Here is a 16,463-nt window from a genome sequence, read left to right as displayed (position 1 = left end):
CTTCCTTCTTCTCCTGATCTCCCATCTTTGCTGCTCGGTTAAACACCTTCCGTGCGAGATTCCAGAAAATTCTCGTCATTTCGTCGGCGCGATGCGCAGCGAAGGCTGGGGGAAAGGGCGAGACGGTACGAGGGCCGTCCGCGACGGATGACGCAACGCTGCATCACCACGCCCCTTTCCATTGAGAACGTTCTAGGGCTTGCTCAGCCGCCGATGCGAGGAGGTTCGACGGCGAACCTACGCTTCCGAGGGGAGAAGGACGCGCGCCCGGGGAGTCTTTGGATGCTTGTTTTCTTTTTTTTATCGTTGATCTCTCGGCGCTTCGTCGCGAGAATTTGGCGGCGCGCCGTTTTTTGAGTGCTCGGTTTGTAACAATATCATTGCGCTCTTTAACAGATGCGTAGGAAGCCGCTACCACCACTGCTTCTGATGGTAGTGATGAACAGGAGGATGATGATGGTTCTCCTCATCACCACGATTATGATGAGTTATGCATCAGCCTGCAGTGTAATTGAGTACGGTTGTTGTTTACCGATTTTCATTCAGCAACGTCTGATAAGAATGCACGCTACTGCAAACGTACGGGCAAATGCTGCCCGCGCTGGGGTGGAATATGCAGCGGTCGCATGAATGCGGAGAGAGAGAGAGAATCAACTTTATTCAGCTCGAAGATTCTATGGTGCGTGCTTGCACAAGACGAAGGGGTTCTCTATTCTCGGGACCCATATCTCTCAAGCAACTTCTGACCCCTGGCCGTCGATGCAAGCTGAGTCAGCAGGGCGGAGCTGGACAACAAGGTCTCCCATCGCTCGGGGGGCTAGAGATTGGGTGTGTGTGGGGGGGGGCCGAGAAGGTGGGGCTTCCTAATGTCCTTACACTCAACTATGATATGTGCCGGAGTGCCTCTTTCCCTGTTGCAGAAAGGGTAGAGCGTAACGTGTTCAGCCGGATACATTAGAAGTGTGAGTGTATGCGCAACAGCGCCAGATTGAGAGAATACGTCATGAGCGGCACGACGTTGTTATAGCCTCCGAGATTTTGTGTCATGATCTTGGAGGCTGTGATGCGCTTTCACGTGCCTTCTTGTCTTGAACATTGATAATATATCAAGTTTTATGTCCCAAAAATAGGCTATGAACATGAGAGACGCCATAGGGTAGGGTTCCGAAAATTTTGACCATCTGGTATTGTTCAACGTGCGCTGACGTCACACAGAACACGGGCCTCTACCATTTATTGTCCATCGAAATGTGACCGCCGCGGCCGGCATCGACCCTCGGACTTTCAGCTCGGCAGCCGAGCACCCTAGCCACCAATACATCGAGGCGCACTGCTCGTTTTGATTACAAATAGCTATAGCATCGCACTTCTTCTTTTTTTTTCAATTCGTCAAAGCACGCTGTTGTGCTAGAGGCAGCGTCTTTGTGTTTTGTTTATGCATGACTCGCACGTCGAAACAAGCCATGTCCCTACATTCAGACAGCCTAGGAATGGGGAGTAAGACCCGAAGCAGGAACGTACGGTCTTGGTCAAAAAGCTGGGCCTCGGAAATCCAGGACTACGCACACCTTGAAACTTTCCGAATTGCAAGGGAGATTCCCAAATTTTCATCAAACCTCCCGACTGTGTAGGCCGGACTGTAAATTGTTTGAAAAAGAATCCTCACCATTACCGCGATAAGAAAATATTGACAACAAAGAAGAATGGTTCTAAAATTGGCTGGAAACAGCTTCTTAAGCCACTTTTACCGCAGTAATTTGTTGTTATTTAAAAAGAAACTGACACCGTATCTGCGTGTTAATCTACAAATTTCGTCGGAAGACGATAGCTTGCGTGTAGAGAGAGTGAACAAAGCATTTATTTAATGTTCTGCGCAAGAAAATTGGTGAATGGTATTCTGGAGGCGCTGTGTTAGAGTGCCTCGAGAGTGCAGCGGAGGGGAACGAGTGCACCAAGTCATTACACACGTGAGACATAAGCGACATCTGGCAGCTTTTTTTGTAAAACAAAGCGCGCGGCCCTGAGACGGGCTTGCGCGTGCGCGCCCATTTCAGAGGTGATAAGGTGTAGAACGCAAGGCGACGGGTAGGTGCCACCACCGCGTCGTCTTAACAAAGCGTCGAAAACACTCGCTTCTTCGTGCATGAGTTGCATGGTCAGCGCAGCGTGATAAACGCTACAGTCCTTAGAATTACTTATGTATGCCTTTTATAGTAAAAGACGCACATGAAGAAAGTATACGTGTTTTATGGTGCCTCAGATATGCGCAATAATTGCTTTTTAATTGACAATCGAACAAGTATGAACGCTAAATCTTGAGCAACATTGGTGGGCGCTGCGGATGGGGTCGGCCGTTTGGACTATCGGCTGGTGCTGTTTAGAGTACCCAGTTCGCATTAAAGGCAGACAAACAGACAAATGTACAGACAGACAGACAGACAGACAGACAGACAGACAGACAGACAGACAGACAGACAGACAGACAGACAGACAGACCAAAATTTTTGCGTCGAAGATCCCCAAGAAAGACTATCGTTTTTAAAGAACAAACTAGGTTTCGGAAGGGGCTACCAGCAGTTACAAATAAGAGTACTCCTGCAATGGATCATTTCACACACGCGTGCACACACCCAATATTTAAGAGTACAACTGAGATCTTCCAAGGCTAAAAGCTTTACTGGCAATCACTGAGAGTTCTTCGTAACGTTGTCGTGGCCCTGATACACAATAAACAACAACGCACGCCAGTTTTCTTTTGCCGCACACTAGTTTTTCGTGTATTCTGGTGATACGATTTTCGGATGATACGAATATTTTTAATTACCCGGTAACGTCCTTACCACCTAGGTTATTACATTTGTTAACAGGCCTTGATTACGGCTCTCACCTTGATGTTTTGCATCAGTCACACGTTTTCGCTTACCAGCTGGGAGAATTCATCTGACGCCAACACCACACTTTCCACAACAGGTAATCGTGAACACTATCGCGAAAGTGTGCAGGTGGTCCTGAGAAGACGTGTACGAAATTCTGAGCCATAATATTCTCGTCTCATTAATAACGCCACGCGATAAACCCTTAAGTTTACAAGTATACGTAGACTTTCAATTGAAGAGGAGGAAGAAATGGTTACCGGTCGCTCACGGCGTGTGTGTCCCACACTATCGGCCGGTTTTCGTAAGAGGTTGAGAACTGACGGTACGCGAAGAAAAGTGTGCGAAGAGTCTTTCCGTTCAGCACCGAATACGTGTAGTTTGCACAGAATCTTGTCGCGGTCGTCTTGTTAAACCTGCGACCGCCCGAAAAGCAGAAAGCACTATTGTTGTCACCTAAGGGGGAAAGAAAAATAGAATTGAAATATATTGCCGCACAGTGTGTAAGGTTATTCCATACTGACTGTCCCAGTTGTGGCGCTCGCTGACAATTCATTTCTGCAGAAGTTTCTCAGAAAATTACACACATATAGACAATAGTTCTACAATATCGCCCCAAAATATTTTAAGCAGCTAATTTTTTGCGCACGTGCCCATCATTTGAAATTCACGAGCTTCGAAAAACCAGGTAAGAAAAAACAAACATTTACTATAAATTGACCGTTTATTTCCCCCATTCATTCAACACTTGTCTTTTTTTTTGCATTTGTCGAGCATCTTGCTTTTAACATTGGGCATTTTTTTATGGTAGTCTTTTAATTTCAATTCTTAGCGCATACGCAAATTTTTAGTAAATTATAGCATTTTCATTACTTTCAATTCAATTCAATCAGTCATAATTTTCTTGACATTTTTCCATGCGAAGCATTGCCACCTTTGGCGCCTGCCTGCCTGCCTGCCTGCCTGCCTGCCTGCCTGCCTGCCTGCCTGCCTGCCTGCCTGCCCGCCTGCCTGCCTGCCTGCCTGCCTGCCCGCCTGCCTGCCTGCCTGCCTGCCTGCCTGCCTGCCTGCCTGCCTGCCCGCCTGCCTGCCTGCCCGCCTGCCTGCCTGCCTGCCTGCCTGCCTGCCTGCCTGCCTGCCTGCCCGCCTGCCCACCTGCCCGCCTGCCCGCCTGCCCGCCTGCCTGCCTGCCTAGGTGCAGGCAGGCAACCCCTTAACTTGGCGGGAACCAAAACTAGTATGGGAGCGTAAGCTGGTTTGACGAATATGACGCGCTTCGGCTTCTGACCCACAGGTCGTGGGATCGAATCCCGACTGCGGCGGCTGCATCTTCGATGGAGGGGAAAATGCTGTAGGCCCGTGTGCTCAGATTTGGGTGCACGTTAAAGAACCCCGGGTGGTCGAAATTTTCGGAGCCCTCCACTATAGCATCGCTCATAATCATATGGTGGTTTTGGGGCGTTAAACCACACATATCAATCAATCAATTAGTTAATCAATAATTCAATCAAATATGACGTGCTGGTCAAGATACGAATAATGTCACAATCCCGTCGCATACGTCGTCAAACACTTTCCGCCAAACAGTGGCACATACCCACGGGCAGGTATGAGCCACAGGTGATTGACACTCAGTATCTACCCAGGAACGTCGAGAACAAATGTAGAATAGTAACACGGGAGTGTTATGAAAAAGCTGACATCGGCAGCGTTCACCCTAACATTGCATATAATAAATGTAATGCTTCCAGAAGGAATCAAAATGAAGTATTCTGCGTGGCTATCAAGCATTCTATTACGGAACCGTGCACGTCTCGGAACTATTTTTCGAATAGGTCCTAATGTTCGCAGAATGTCGATTGCGGTTGCAGTGCGGGCTATCATATTTTATAAACATTGCATATACACTCCTATGATACACCCGTCACGGAGGGCTAACGTCAATTGCAATTAGATGTCATGCACTGAGATTGATTTATGTGGTAGTGTCAGGGGCTACTACCCTCGCGAGTGCCGGCGCTTCATATCAGCATATTGCATATTGCTTCTGTTGTTGCTAATACCCATGTTCCTGTTGGTATCATTGCGCAAGTTCGAAGAAATGGCTATATGAACACATGCAACTCTTCAAGAAATGGCTTTGCGTTCAGGATTTATAGGTATATTTATCGTCATTTCATGTCGTGTCGCTGAATAAAAAAACTACAACACGATCATTTTCCCTCCACATGCTTCGTATAACGTCCATTCCCAAGGAACGTGGGATCTGCTGAAGTTTTCTTGAACCACCTAAGAGTGCTACAGACGTCTCAACATGGGCCGAGGCAGTGTTTTCGCCAAAATTAAGGTTTGATTTTAGAGGTTATGCGCCGCGCAGAGGCAAACAGAAAATATTGGGAAATAGTACGTTTTCCGGAAACAAAGTACGACGGAAGTAATTTATGCTTCTTTATCAATTAACAAGTTTTGTCGTAAAAATCACAAAGCTCAACAATTTTCTAAACTTTGCCTACACGCAAAGGAGTGATATATACATATACCATGAGAAAATGTGTTATGATAAAAGCACGATGCTCAAAAAATGCAGAACAAAGCAAGTGATGAAATAATGCGCGAAACGGTAGACTAGTAGGGTTTTTTTTTTTCTTACCTGGTTTTCCCACTTCGTGAAATTCAAATGGACTTGAACGTCGCTCAAAATTAACCCAGGAATCAATACTTCCCAATTAAAAAAAACTTTTATATTCACAACGCGATACGTTTAAAATGCTAGAATTGTAGTAGTACTCACCGCAGTCTTGAATATCAGTATCATAATATTTTGAATAATCATTCAGTATGTCATCTGAAGAAAACGCGCAGATAGGATTATAACACGTTACGGCAAAAGTCGTTCACTCATTCTGTTCCCGCTCACCTTTCGATGCATCGCGGGTCTCACATACGACTGGATAGGAGTCGCTGCAGTTACGCACGAAAAACCACGGTACAACTCCATTAAGCAAAACCGTAGTGCATGGTGAACGCCAGTCGATCTCGGCGAAGTTCCTTGAAATCACACCACTCAGATGGCTGCTCCGAGGAGAGAGACAAAGTGCAACGTAGCTGAATGCTCGAGATAAAAATATGGTGTCTCTCACAATTTCATCGACAGGGAACACGTCGCGCACTGCCGATAGGTACCCACACGAGAGTCTTTCCATATATAGTGTCACGAAGCAAAATATAACCAACGTTGACGAATGTCCGCGATGTGGCAGATTGCCAAAGATGTACCGTGTCTTGCGGTAGGGTGCGAGAAAGCCATACAAAGTAAACACATGTCATGGAATTGGTTGCAGATAACACGCCAGCTTGGACCCAGGCATAAACGCAAGCACGGGGATCGTGGTACAACTAGAATATTTGAGTCATGGTGGGCGGGTGCCAAAAGGTGGTGAACCACTTGTCTTCAGATCCCACCCTAAACACTCCACCTACTGGTTCCTACAGGATTTTTTCAGCACAAGTTGTGTTCAGATAAACTTGTCTTGTGTTTTTTTTTCAGGCGTCAACCGTGGCTGTATGGACAGTTGACGCAGACGCAAATATTTTCTGTGCCCACAGTCATGAACTGTTCCTCTTGAAGAGATTCGTCTTTTATAAGACAGGATCTCTAATGTTGATTACAGATGCTAGATGTGAGATGTGGAGAGTTTTGATGGAGATATTTCACACCGCCAGACATTGGAAACATCCATATCTCAAGACGTTCACTCGCTTTTGTACGTCTGTATACATTACTCAATGTCGGTGCAGCGAAAATGGCCTCTGCGTGTGTGTCTTGTGAGCGTGCGAACAACTAGTGCGGCAAAAGGTTTTACGAGTGGCAGATGTTGTAAAACCACTTTCTTTTTACTACATTTCATGAAGCGTGAGGCTGGACGAGCTCTTCGAATACCAATCGCGCCCGGCTCTGCGGAACAGCTTAGCCACTTCACCGTTACTAGTACGATTCCGGCTCCCAAATAATTCCGAAGGGATCCGTACTAGCCGTCGTGCAAGCTCTACGCAAGCAAGCATTATTCATAACGAATCGCACCAAAGCACAGTGGGGGAAAAAGGCAACATTTTAGCTTTACGTTAGCTCCTATACCTCAAGTCGTTTTGGTTCAGGTCTACCCAAGATTCCTCCAGATCGAGGTAGAACAGTCCACGTATGTCGGTCCATACTCCTCGATCAATTCTCTGCGTGTCTACAAGCACCGATGAATGCTTTTTACATTGCTCGTTGACCTCCGTAGCGTCGACTTTTTCATCTTCATAGCAATATTCGACATCATTATCGCCCTCTGTTCTCGTGACTGCAAAAAGAAAATATGCAAAAGAATGTGATTTTATCTGCGTCGACTGACTTCACTGAATGAAACGGCAAGGGAGAACTTCCATCCACGTTTAACATAGACTTTCGACATCGCACTTCAGGTCAGATTTTTATAAGCAATAAAACGGGCTGGTTTTACACTGAAACAAAAATGGCAAAACAAACCAATATGAGACTCCTTGCAGGATACTGCGTGTCTGACACCGGCCCCTTCTGCCAGCATCATGATTGTTGTTACTTTATAGGGTAACACAAGTTGTCCTCCTGATTACCTTGAGATGTAATGAATCTATGCCATACCACATTGATTGCGAGTCTTCTTGTTCTTTTCCAAATTATAATGAACTCTTCCATGCAAAATAGCCACTACCAGGATAAACACTGGTCCTTTAATGTACAGCACCGCAAAAACTGGTGATGTGTACGTTAATAAAGAACTTTCTGTCAATACAGAAGTACGAACGGAGGCGGCACTTCTACAGAAGGGCAGTGATGTTGATAAATATGTCAAAACCCACGATCAACCCTTTTCATAAGAAAGTGGATGACTGGCACCGTACCAAGTCACAGTTGAAATCTTCCGCCATTGAGACAGCGCGTCAATACATATTTTTCATTCAAACGCGAAATCTAAGTTGCCCATGAAGCTTGGTGTTCACGTTCACTAACTTTTTTTAATTGCTACGCCCCGCCTTCTGTAACAAAGAGCCTGCTAGATCTCAACGGACGTGGGTCGAACAATTTCTGCCAACGTAAGTTTGGTACCCTAATGACACACAGTGGTCTTGCGGGTCGCCTTTTAAGTGAACGTACCGGATATTCTGAATAGCCCTAGCCATGTTGCCAATATCGCTAAAAATATCTTCTAACTGAAGAAAGGGTGTACCTCTTCAGGTGATTATCGCTAGGGACGTTGGTGCTGCTCTTACAGACAGGATCCCCGTAAACAACTCTACCAAATAACTACATACATGCTGTCATGCACACTGTCGTCCTTTATGAAAGAGAACACGCAAACGTGTGGTCTGTGCTCTGCGGCGGCTGCCTACAGCACCATCAACCGACAGCAAAAGGAAGCACGTTCACTTTCAGCGTCATCTGTTGCCGAAAAAGATAACGAGTTATGGCTGGTAGACAATCGCTGCTAGATTTCACTCTCTCTCTCTGCTCACGCCTGCAGTGCATAGTCCACTGCCAACATATCAAGCGTTGTTCGCGACCCCGGGGCAAGCAGCAGTAATCGCCCGATATCGCTCGCCACGCGAGCTATCGGGCAACGTAATCTAGCACTGCTTGTCGACCAGTCATAACTCGTTATTTTGCTTGGCCATATATGACGCGAAAAAGCGAACGTGCTTTCTTCACTTGTCGGTTGATGGCGCTGTAGGCAGCCGCCGCAGAGCGCAGGCCACGCGTTCGCGTGTTCCCTTTCATAAAGAACGGCACTTCTTATCTAGCCTCCTCGATGAATAGTTAGGTCACGGGTGAGTATTCGTTTTCTTGCCGGTTAATATAATAACGACACACTAGTTCTCAGTCATTACTAAACTCACAAAATTCACTCTTATAGGTACCGTTTTTTTAAGTAATACCACACATTTAAACAATACATTGCTGACCTTACATTAAAATCTGCATTAACGCAATAGGCTAAAGCTTACTTTGCATAGTAAACTCATTTGAGGTTCTCACCTCTGTACTTTGAAATCACCTGAACGTTTAATGTTTCTGTAAAAAAAAGAAATCCCTGTGCTTGGATATAAATACTGTAAACTTTTAAACGACAGATTGCAGCTCCACGCGCCACTATAGGGGCCAATATGACAGGCAGTAGGTAGGTTATGGGTGTGGCGTAAGTTCCACAAGATGGCATGTGATTCATTATAATTGTCCCCACTTGTTACCGATCGCAAGTTCACAAATTCTCAATAAACACGCAATACGTGTTCAATGAATTTCAAGCGTTCACCCACTCACCACATTGTGAAACATCTGAGTAGATGGAATCATCTGCAATAGAGAGAAGCATGAAGTACGTTTACACGCGTTATCTGGTCAAAGCACTATGATGTATGATTGTGACGGTTTTATACCAGACCTGCAAACACAGCGTTTGTGTCGCTGAGGCTCTGGGATTAAGTGTTAGAAAGGCGCGCACAACGAATCGGAGGATCCTTAGGCTTCGCATTTGAGAGTTTGACGCGATCGTGTTATCTTGTCTCTAATGCGTACTTCAACTGCTTAGTGCAGAATATTTTTGTACGATTTTACTAGTGAAGTTCAAATCGTGGACTCCTACAACGGGATGAATAAGTTGAAAGTGGATTGTGTCAGTAGATATTTCGCATACGACTGCATTCGTTGTAATATGTAGCATACTTTAAACCACGAGTAATTACGCGCGTGATATGTTTTCGAACTTCCTATACACACACTACCTGGTGTTAAGGGAATACGCGCAGTAAAGTCTGTGCCTTTTGTAATGGGCGGCCGGCTTTAAACCACAAAGTTGCTACGATAATAAAATGTTGTGACGTCCGATAGGAATAATGCATGCTTGTATCACGCAATACAATTGCGATATTACACGGTGTATATGGCGAAGCCTGTATGCACCATTTTCCAAAACGCGCTTAAGTGCCACCATCTTGAACTAATAATGGTGCAGTATTAGTATCATCGCCATCTTGGACTGATAACGTTGCAGTATTAGTACCAAATAAACAAACAGTGCTACTGCGAACTCACACACACGAAATCGCTTTGCCGGCGCATTCAACGTTTCCCGAAACTGATCATTTGATATTGTGACATAAAAAACCTACAAAACAATGCTTATCAGTCCAAGATGGCGGCACCCATAAGTCGAAAATAAAATTGTGTATACCATATAGTCGAGTGTTCTTGAAAAGCTTAAAGTTATGTTTTCACTGTATTTTTCCTGTATTTCCTAGCAGATGAATGGCTGTATGGTAGCCTAAAACACCTGCTTACCACGAAGGTGGCCTTGGTTCGGTCCACAGTGGGACCAGGAATTCTTTTATTTTTTATTTGCATCTTTCTCAATTTTTCGGTCACGAATCAGACTATTTCTCGCTCACAACGAACAAGGACCACACCGACTCTGACACCAACGCCGGAATTTCTCCGAAACGAGCTTTTTTAGCAATGTCGCGTTAAACGCATGCACACACCAAACATCCTGTGTGCGTGCCAAACAATACATGTGTGTGTGTGTGTGTGTGTGTGTGTGTGTGTGTGTGTGTGTGTGTGTGTGTGTGTGTGTGTGTGTGTGTGTGTGTGTGTGTGTGTGTGTGTGTGTGTGTGTGTGTGTGTGTGTGTGTGTGTGTGTGTGTGTGTGTGTGTGTGTGTGTGTGTGTGTGTGTGTGTGTGTGTGTGTGTGTGTGTGTGTGTGTGTGTGTGTGTGTGTGTGTGTGTGTGTGTGTGTGTGTGTGTGTGTGTGTGTGTGTGTGTGTGTGTGTGTGTGTGTGTGTGTGTGTGTGTGTGTGTGTGTGTGTGTGTGTGTGTGTGTGTGTGTGTGTGTGTGTGTGTGTGTGTGTGTGTGTGTGTGTGTGTGTGTGTGTGTGTGTGTGTGTGTGTGTGTGTGTGTGTGTGTGTGTGTGTGTGTGTTTAGTGCCATGCTTGGGTGCGCGCGTGCATATGTGTGCTCGAGCATGTTTATGTGTGTAAGCATTTGTATTTTTCCATGTGTGTGTATTTGTTCTAGAACGTTGAAACCCCACACATCAAATCAATGTGTCTGCATTTATGTGTTTTTGTGTAATTTTCTGTATACATGCGCATGCACGCGTTGACTACCGAAACAGCACCGTCAACTGAAGTTCCCGCGTACTTTTGAAACTCCACTTACCGACACAAATAACGGAGATATTGCAGGAGTCACAATTCACCGGTGGCTTGGGTTTGTTCTCAGCCCGAAAGTAGCAATCTTCCCAGCCCAAGGTACTCGGCTGATGCACTCTTTTATGGAGAAATAAACACAAGATTATGAGCTGTTATACAAACTGAAGGTAAAAAAAAGACAGGATTAGTGGCGCTACTTTTGAAAATTGACAAATTGGTGGCGACTGTGAAAAAAATTCATAACTAAAATCAAACTTCGCGAAAAATTCCGGGTAAACGTAGGAGCATTTCTGGAGTTATAGACGTTCTATTTACGATATGATTTCAAGTCTTGGGAAAGCAAGTTGTTCAACCAGCGATCTGAAACTTGTATAAGATGGTCCTTCGCGCCTATTAGCAAAATATTTTTCAGCAAATTTGACTGGGGAGGAGAGCGGTATCTTATCGCTATTGCTTTAGATTCGGATATGAAGATCCTTCACAGATAACACAGATTCCTCTCGTGCAGTAGTGACTATTTTAAATGCGTTTTAGTATAAAAGCGTGGGTCTTAATTTCGTCACAAAACTTCCTAATAATACCGAGTTGCAACTTTCGGACTTAAGGTTAGTCCTTAATGGGGAACTCATTTGCTGGCGTCACAACCCAAGAAGCATCCCGGCACACCAAGTTAGTACAAATGGGAATATGCAAACCAAGTTTCTTGACCACTTTGCAGAAATCAAGTCTTTATTTAATGGCTGTTAAATTTAAGAGTCAGTTGCAGAAATTTCAGGGCTTTGGCTACCCCACGCAGTTGTTGCTTTCAGTGGGCACAACTGTAGCCAGAACATTAAAGGGAGCTAGAGAAGTAATAGAGAAGAGGGAGACAGCTGGAAAGCAAGTAAGTCAAAGAAACGCGGGAAAATGTCCACCATTCCATACGCGCACGAGTTGGCACTTGTACGATTTGAAACATCTTGGCAGCAGGAGTAAGGTAGACGCGAAGTATACAGCAAAAAACAGGTTCACAAACTTGTGTCCGCGATAACTGATGCTCAATGATACAAGAGCTTGCCCTTGTAAAATACCGGAATAAGTTGATGTAATGCGTACAAATGATGGTTTGTATGATTCATTTCACTTATGCTAAAGTGTACGTAGGTCAGTATGGAAGGCGCATAGATGAGCCTATTAAGCAACACCACGCCCCATGCAGGCAATATACTCAATTCATTGCTCACTGCAAGATTTGCCAAAGGTAGCCCATGTTTAATGAAACCGAAGTCAGTTTTTGGCATGAGAATCAGCTGCCTTGCCAGATGGTTGAATCGTATCATACCCAGAAAAGTGGAGAGGACGTTGTGTAGTCAAGTCACACTAGTGGGGTACGACAAGAAGTTCGCATGTCACATACGGCGCTTGGCATGTACAACAAATGACATGTAACGCGGAAAATAAATTTTTGTGTTATTCACATTTTCTAAAAGTGAACACACGAATGCTTTTTTTTTTGCGCCCTGCACTGTTACGCAAGCGCGAAGAATATTGTGTCGGATTTTATGATTTTATTATTTGACTAATAAAAGATCACTTGTGAGTCCAGGCGCTTTCCTGTCCAGTCGTGCTGTACACGTTTTTCCGAGGACATCAAGCTGATTTTCAAATGGTGAGCGTACTGTATATTGCTACCTCTACTGTAAAAAAAAATGTTTTGTAATTGATACAGGAGTTGGCTAACTCGACGTTCCGAGTGTGTGTTGCATGCGCGAATAGGTCACCAAAACGCACAAATATATCGCGGCTTTTCTTCGGAGTTAGGGTGCGAGTAAAAACTTTCCCTGAAATATTTTCTAGCGTCGCTTGCATGTACTCATCTGTCTTACTGAAATAAAAATGGCGCGTAACACCCAGCGAAAGTCTCGAAATAGAACAGAAGAGGGCGGCACTGCCATGCGAGGTGATTCTTGTTTCGCGCAGATACACGGCTGTGTGTGTGTCGCTGCTTCTCTGAGAAGAAAGCCAGTTGCTAGTGGCGCCCTCGTCTTTACCGTCTCGAGACATTCCTTTGTGCTTGAACATCATCTACCAGCAGGGCTGCTTAGGACTCGTGTTAGTCCGTCAGCTAACAACATAAACGATAGCCACCAGAAAAACGAAACGCGCTAGGCTTGTCCTTGGCTGCCAGAACGCGTGCGCCGATTTTTCCTGGGTGGGACGATGTGATCTGATCGGTGGGACAACGAGTACAGAGGAAGAGAACGAAAGACAACGGGGGTGTAGGGAAGAGAGGAAATTTCTCCGCGAGGCGAGATCCGCACCGGGTACCTATGATCCGATGGCGAGTGACTTAACCACTCGGCTATCCAGGCACGCCAGCGGAGGATAGTATAGCAAGGAGATTGGAAAAAAAAGTTAGGGTGAGAAGAGAGCAAAGTAAGAGGGGAAAGAGCACATCGGAGCATACAAAGGAAGATGAAAATACAGAACAAGAGGCAGAAAGTGAAGAAAGAAAAAGTGAAGGGGACATAAAGTGAGAGAAAGAAAGTGAGAGTGAGTGGGGAAGGGGAAGCGAGAAATTCAGGCAGAGGCTGAGAAAGGAAAAAAAAACACAGAAAGATAGAAAAAACAGAGCGAATACCAAAATATAAAGATTGAACGCAGAAAGAACGCAAAAACTCGCAAAACGGGGGAAGGCAGCAACAGTCAAACTACTGAGGTGCTCACCAGCGCCGCCGCTTCTTTGGCGTTGGGCCTGCAGTGCAAGCCAAGCTAAGTTTTGTACCCAAATAAACAAATACCAAGTAGCCCTGCCACAAATTCTACTCACGTGTTTTTAACCCATAGCCTGCGATCCTTGATTCGAAAGAGCCGTATGAGACGGCAAATGCGGTACATAGGTGCAGAAGTCATACTAAGTAGGCGCAGGAAAATCGAATTACAATAAGAGTCCGCATCATCAAACGTGTTGAAATACATCCCGTTCCGAACGAGGCAGTAAGTGTGCGGCGGCCAATCCGTGAAGTACACTGCAAAAAAACAAACAATTTACACATTTGTGAGGGGGCCTTGAGTACGCCAATATCTATTTTTCCACTTGGGGAGCTAATGATACCTGACGTGTACGATTTGCACGCTTTATAGTGAATTAGGGGTGGACAAGACCATGCAGTACTCAACCCCATCTGAATGTTTGAGAATTCCGCGCCGTGCTCCATCAGACAAGTTTCACAAGCTGTTGTTTCAGTTTCACCTGCAATTAATTGGAACTACAATAGGCTCTTAAAAAAGAAATGTTTCAAACTTTGGGCTTAGTTTAGTCTGAGCCGCCGTTGTTTGATTGTTCAGAGGTACTACAGGCACCATCCAAATGTACGACAAAATTTTCGTTTGTCCGTGCGTCATTCGTAGTATATGTGATGTAAATAAGAAGCAAATAAAGTGGCTGAACCTCACTCGGGAGTCGACTCACTTGGACTTACTGAGACTCAGATCGAGCCGTGAGTCTGAGACTGAGTGAGTTTAGTTGAAGAAAATTTTGGTGAGTCAGAGTCCGAGTGAGTTACGTTGAAGAAAAAATTTTTGAGTCTGAGTCCGAGTGAGTTCAGTTGAAAAAAGTTTTGTGAGTCTGAGTCCGAGTGAGTTCAGTTGAAGAAAATTTTGTTGAGTCTGAGTCTGAGTGAGTTCAGTTAAAGAAAATTTTTGTGAGTCTGAGTCCGAGTGAGTTCAGCTGAAGAAAATTTTTGTGAGTCTGAGTCCGAGTGAGTTCAGTTGAAGAAAATTTTGGTGAGTCAGTCCGAGTGAGTTCAGTTGAAGAAAAGTTTTGTGAGTCTGAGTCCGAGTGAGTTCAGTTGAAGAAAATTTTGTTGAGTCTGAGTCCGAGTGAGTTCAGTTAAAGAAAATTTTTGTGAGTCTGAGTCCGAGTGAGTTCAGCTGAAGAAAATTTTTGTGAGTCTGAGTCCGAGTGAGTTCAGTTGAAGAAAATTTTGGTGAGTCAGTCCGAGTGAGTTCAGTTGAAGAAAAGTTTTGTGAGTCTGAGTCCGAGTGAGTTCAGTTGAAGAAAATTTTGGTAAGTCTGAGTCCGAGTGAGTTACGTTGAAGAAAATTTTTGAGTCTGAGTCTGAGTGAGTTCAGTTAAAAAAAAGTTTGGTAAGTCTGAGTCCGAGTGAGTTACGTTGAAGAAAATTTTTGAGTCTGAGTCCGAGTGAGTTTAGTTGAAGAAAATTTCGTTGAGTCTGAGTCCGAGTGAGTTCAGTTGAAGAAAAGTTTTGCGAGTCTGAGTCCGAGTGAGTTCAGTTGAAAAAAATTTTTGCGAGTCTGAGTCCGAGTGAGTCCGAAGCGCAGCATGCACTTCTTCGATGAGTCTGAGCGAGCTCCACTTTCTTTTGCTGACGAAAGCTCATATCTAGTCACCTTCAGTATCACTATCAGCCTTGCCTGGATTCATGCTTGTACTCACGTCTACGCACAGGTATTCCGAAGCAAATTGAAAATTTTATTGTTTCTAGATGAGCGCTGCAAGTTTTCTTTTGAAAGTTTTACTCCGGAATCACTCTTCAAGATTCGCACGATGTAATACTACGCCACTCAATATTACATCCCAAAAAAGCAAATGAAGAGATAGTTATTTTCCACGATAATTAGTCAATTATTGCAATTAGTGGTAAAATAAACATTTTGTTATTCTGCAATCTGTCATGCTCTATTTTTACTTAGAAAAAATCAAGTTGCGGGGCCGAAATGCATACGCAGTTTGCTGGTGGTGGTGCTTATATAGAGCAAAGAAAAATTAATCCTTTTGACGTTGGCATCATTTTGACTCTCGCTTTGTATGAGCTTATTCTAGGAGTCCTTTTGATTGAAAATCAGCCAATGAAAAAAAAATATGGGAAGATAAACTGATCAGTCGACCTGTATTTTTTCATGCTCGTGATTAAGGGACGTTCGTGCGTTTCAAGTACCCACCTGAGGACACATTAGCAAATGTTCGTCGTAAAAGCACGGGCTAAGGTAAGCACGATACAAAATCATCAATGTACTTACCGCATCGCACCCTTGATTTCCTCATTGTTATATAGTAGTCATAATCGTATTTCGGCATCGGAGAAGAAAGCACACGCTTTGCGAGTCGACGATCTTGAAGAACTAGAAAAGTACCAAGGGTCAAACATTTCAGACGCCGTATTTTATGCGCGTATATATTAGAGCACTGCATGAGCGTGAGACCACCTGAAAACCCGGAAACTGCCAGGTCAGTCGGGTGTTCCGAGACGGGCAAAGCTTTTAAGGGACGCTGCCACACTTTTTCAGCATGGTAAGAAAATACTGCTGATCGGCAGTCGAGGCTCCGGGAATCGCGCGAGCCAAATATTACAGCCCAGTAC

At 44.7% G+C, this 16,463-nt stretch overlaps 1 protein-coding gene and 1 long non-coding RNA gene across 2 annotated transcripts; both read right to left on the bottom strand.

Annotated features, from left to right (window-relative positions):
• Positions 1–3,139: 3,139 nt before the first annotated feature.
• LOC142769166 (uncharacterized) lies at positions 3,140–5,941 on the bottom strand. The gene is made up of 3 exons (XR_012885692.1): positions 5,791–5,941; positions 5,665–5,718; positions 3,140–3,329 (listed from the first exon to the last, which is right to left on the bottom strand). It is a non-coding gene; the product is annotated as an uncharacterized LOC142769166 (long non-coding RNA).
• Positions 5,942–6,995: 1,054 nt separating this feature from the next.
• Positions 6,996–16,220, bottom strand: LOC119167267 (uncharacterized). The gene is made up of 5 exons (XM_037418724.2): positions 16,123–16,220; positions 13,910–14,108; positions 11,108–11,217; positions 9,214–9,246; positions 6,996–7,216 (listed from the first exon to the last, which is right to left on the bottom strand). The coding sequence occupies exons 1-5, from the start codon at positions 16,178–16,180 to the stop codon at positions 6,996–6,998; spliced, it is 621 nt and encodes a 206-aa protein (XP_037274621.2). The 5' UTR covers positions 16,181–16,220.
• Positions 16,221–16,463: the final 243 nt, after the last annotated feature.

This window comes from Rhipicephalus microplus, chromosome 1 (genome assembly GCF_043290135.1).
Source record: "Rhipicephalus microplus isolate Deutch F79 chromosome 1, USDA_Rmic, whole genome shotgun sequence".
In the NCBI taxonomy this organism is placed as follows: domain Eukaryota; kingdom Metazoa; phylum Arthropoda; class Arachnida; order Ixodida; family Ixodidae; genus Rhipicephalus; species Rhipicephalus microplus.
This window is presented reverse-complemented; position numbering and strand designations above follow the sequence as displayed.

Coding starts and splice junctions, on each gene's coding strand:
- LOC119167267 (XM_037418724.2), bottom strand. CDS start 16,180: ATGCCGAAATACGATTATGACTACTATATAACAATGAGGAAATCAAGG. Junction 14,109..16,122: donor GAAATCAAGGGTGCGATGCG/GTAAGTACATTG, acceptor GTTTTTTTGCAG/TGTACTTCACGGATTGGCCG. Junction 7,217..9,213: donor CTCAGATGTTTCACAATGTG/GTGAGTGGGTGA, acceptor TTCTTTTTGCAG/TCACGAGAACAGAGGGCGAT.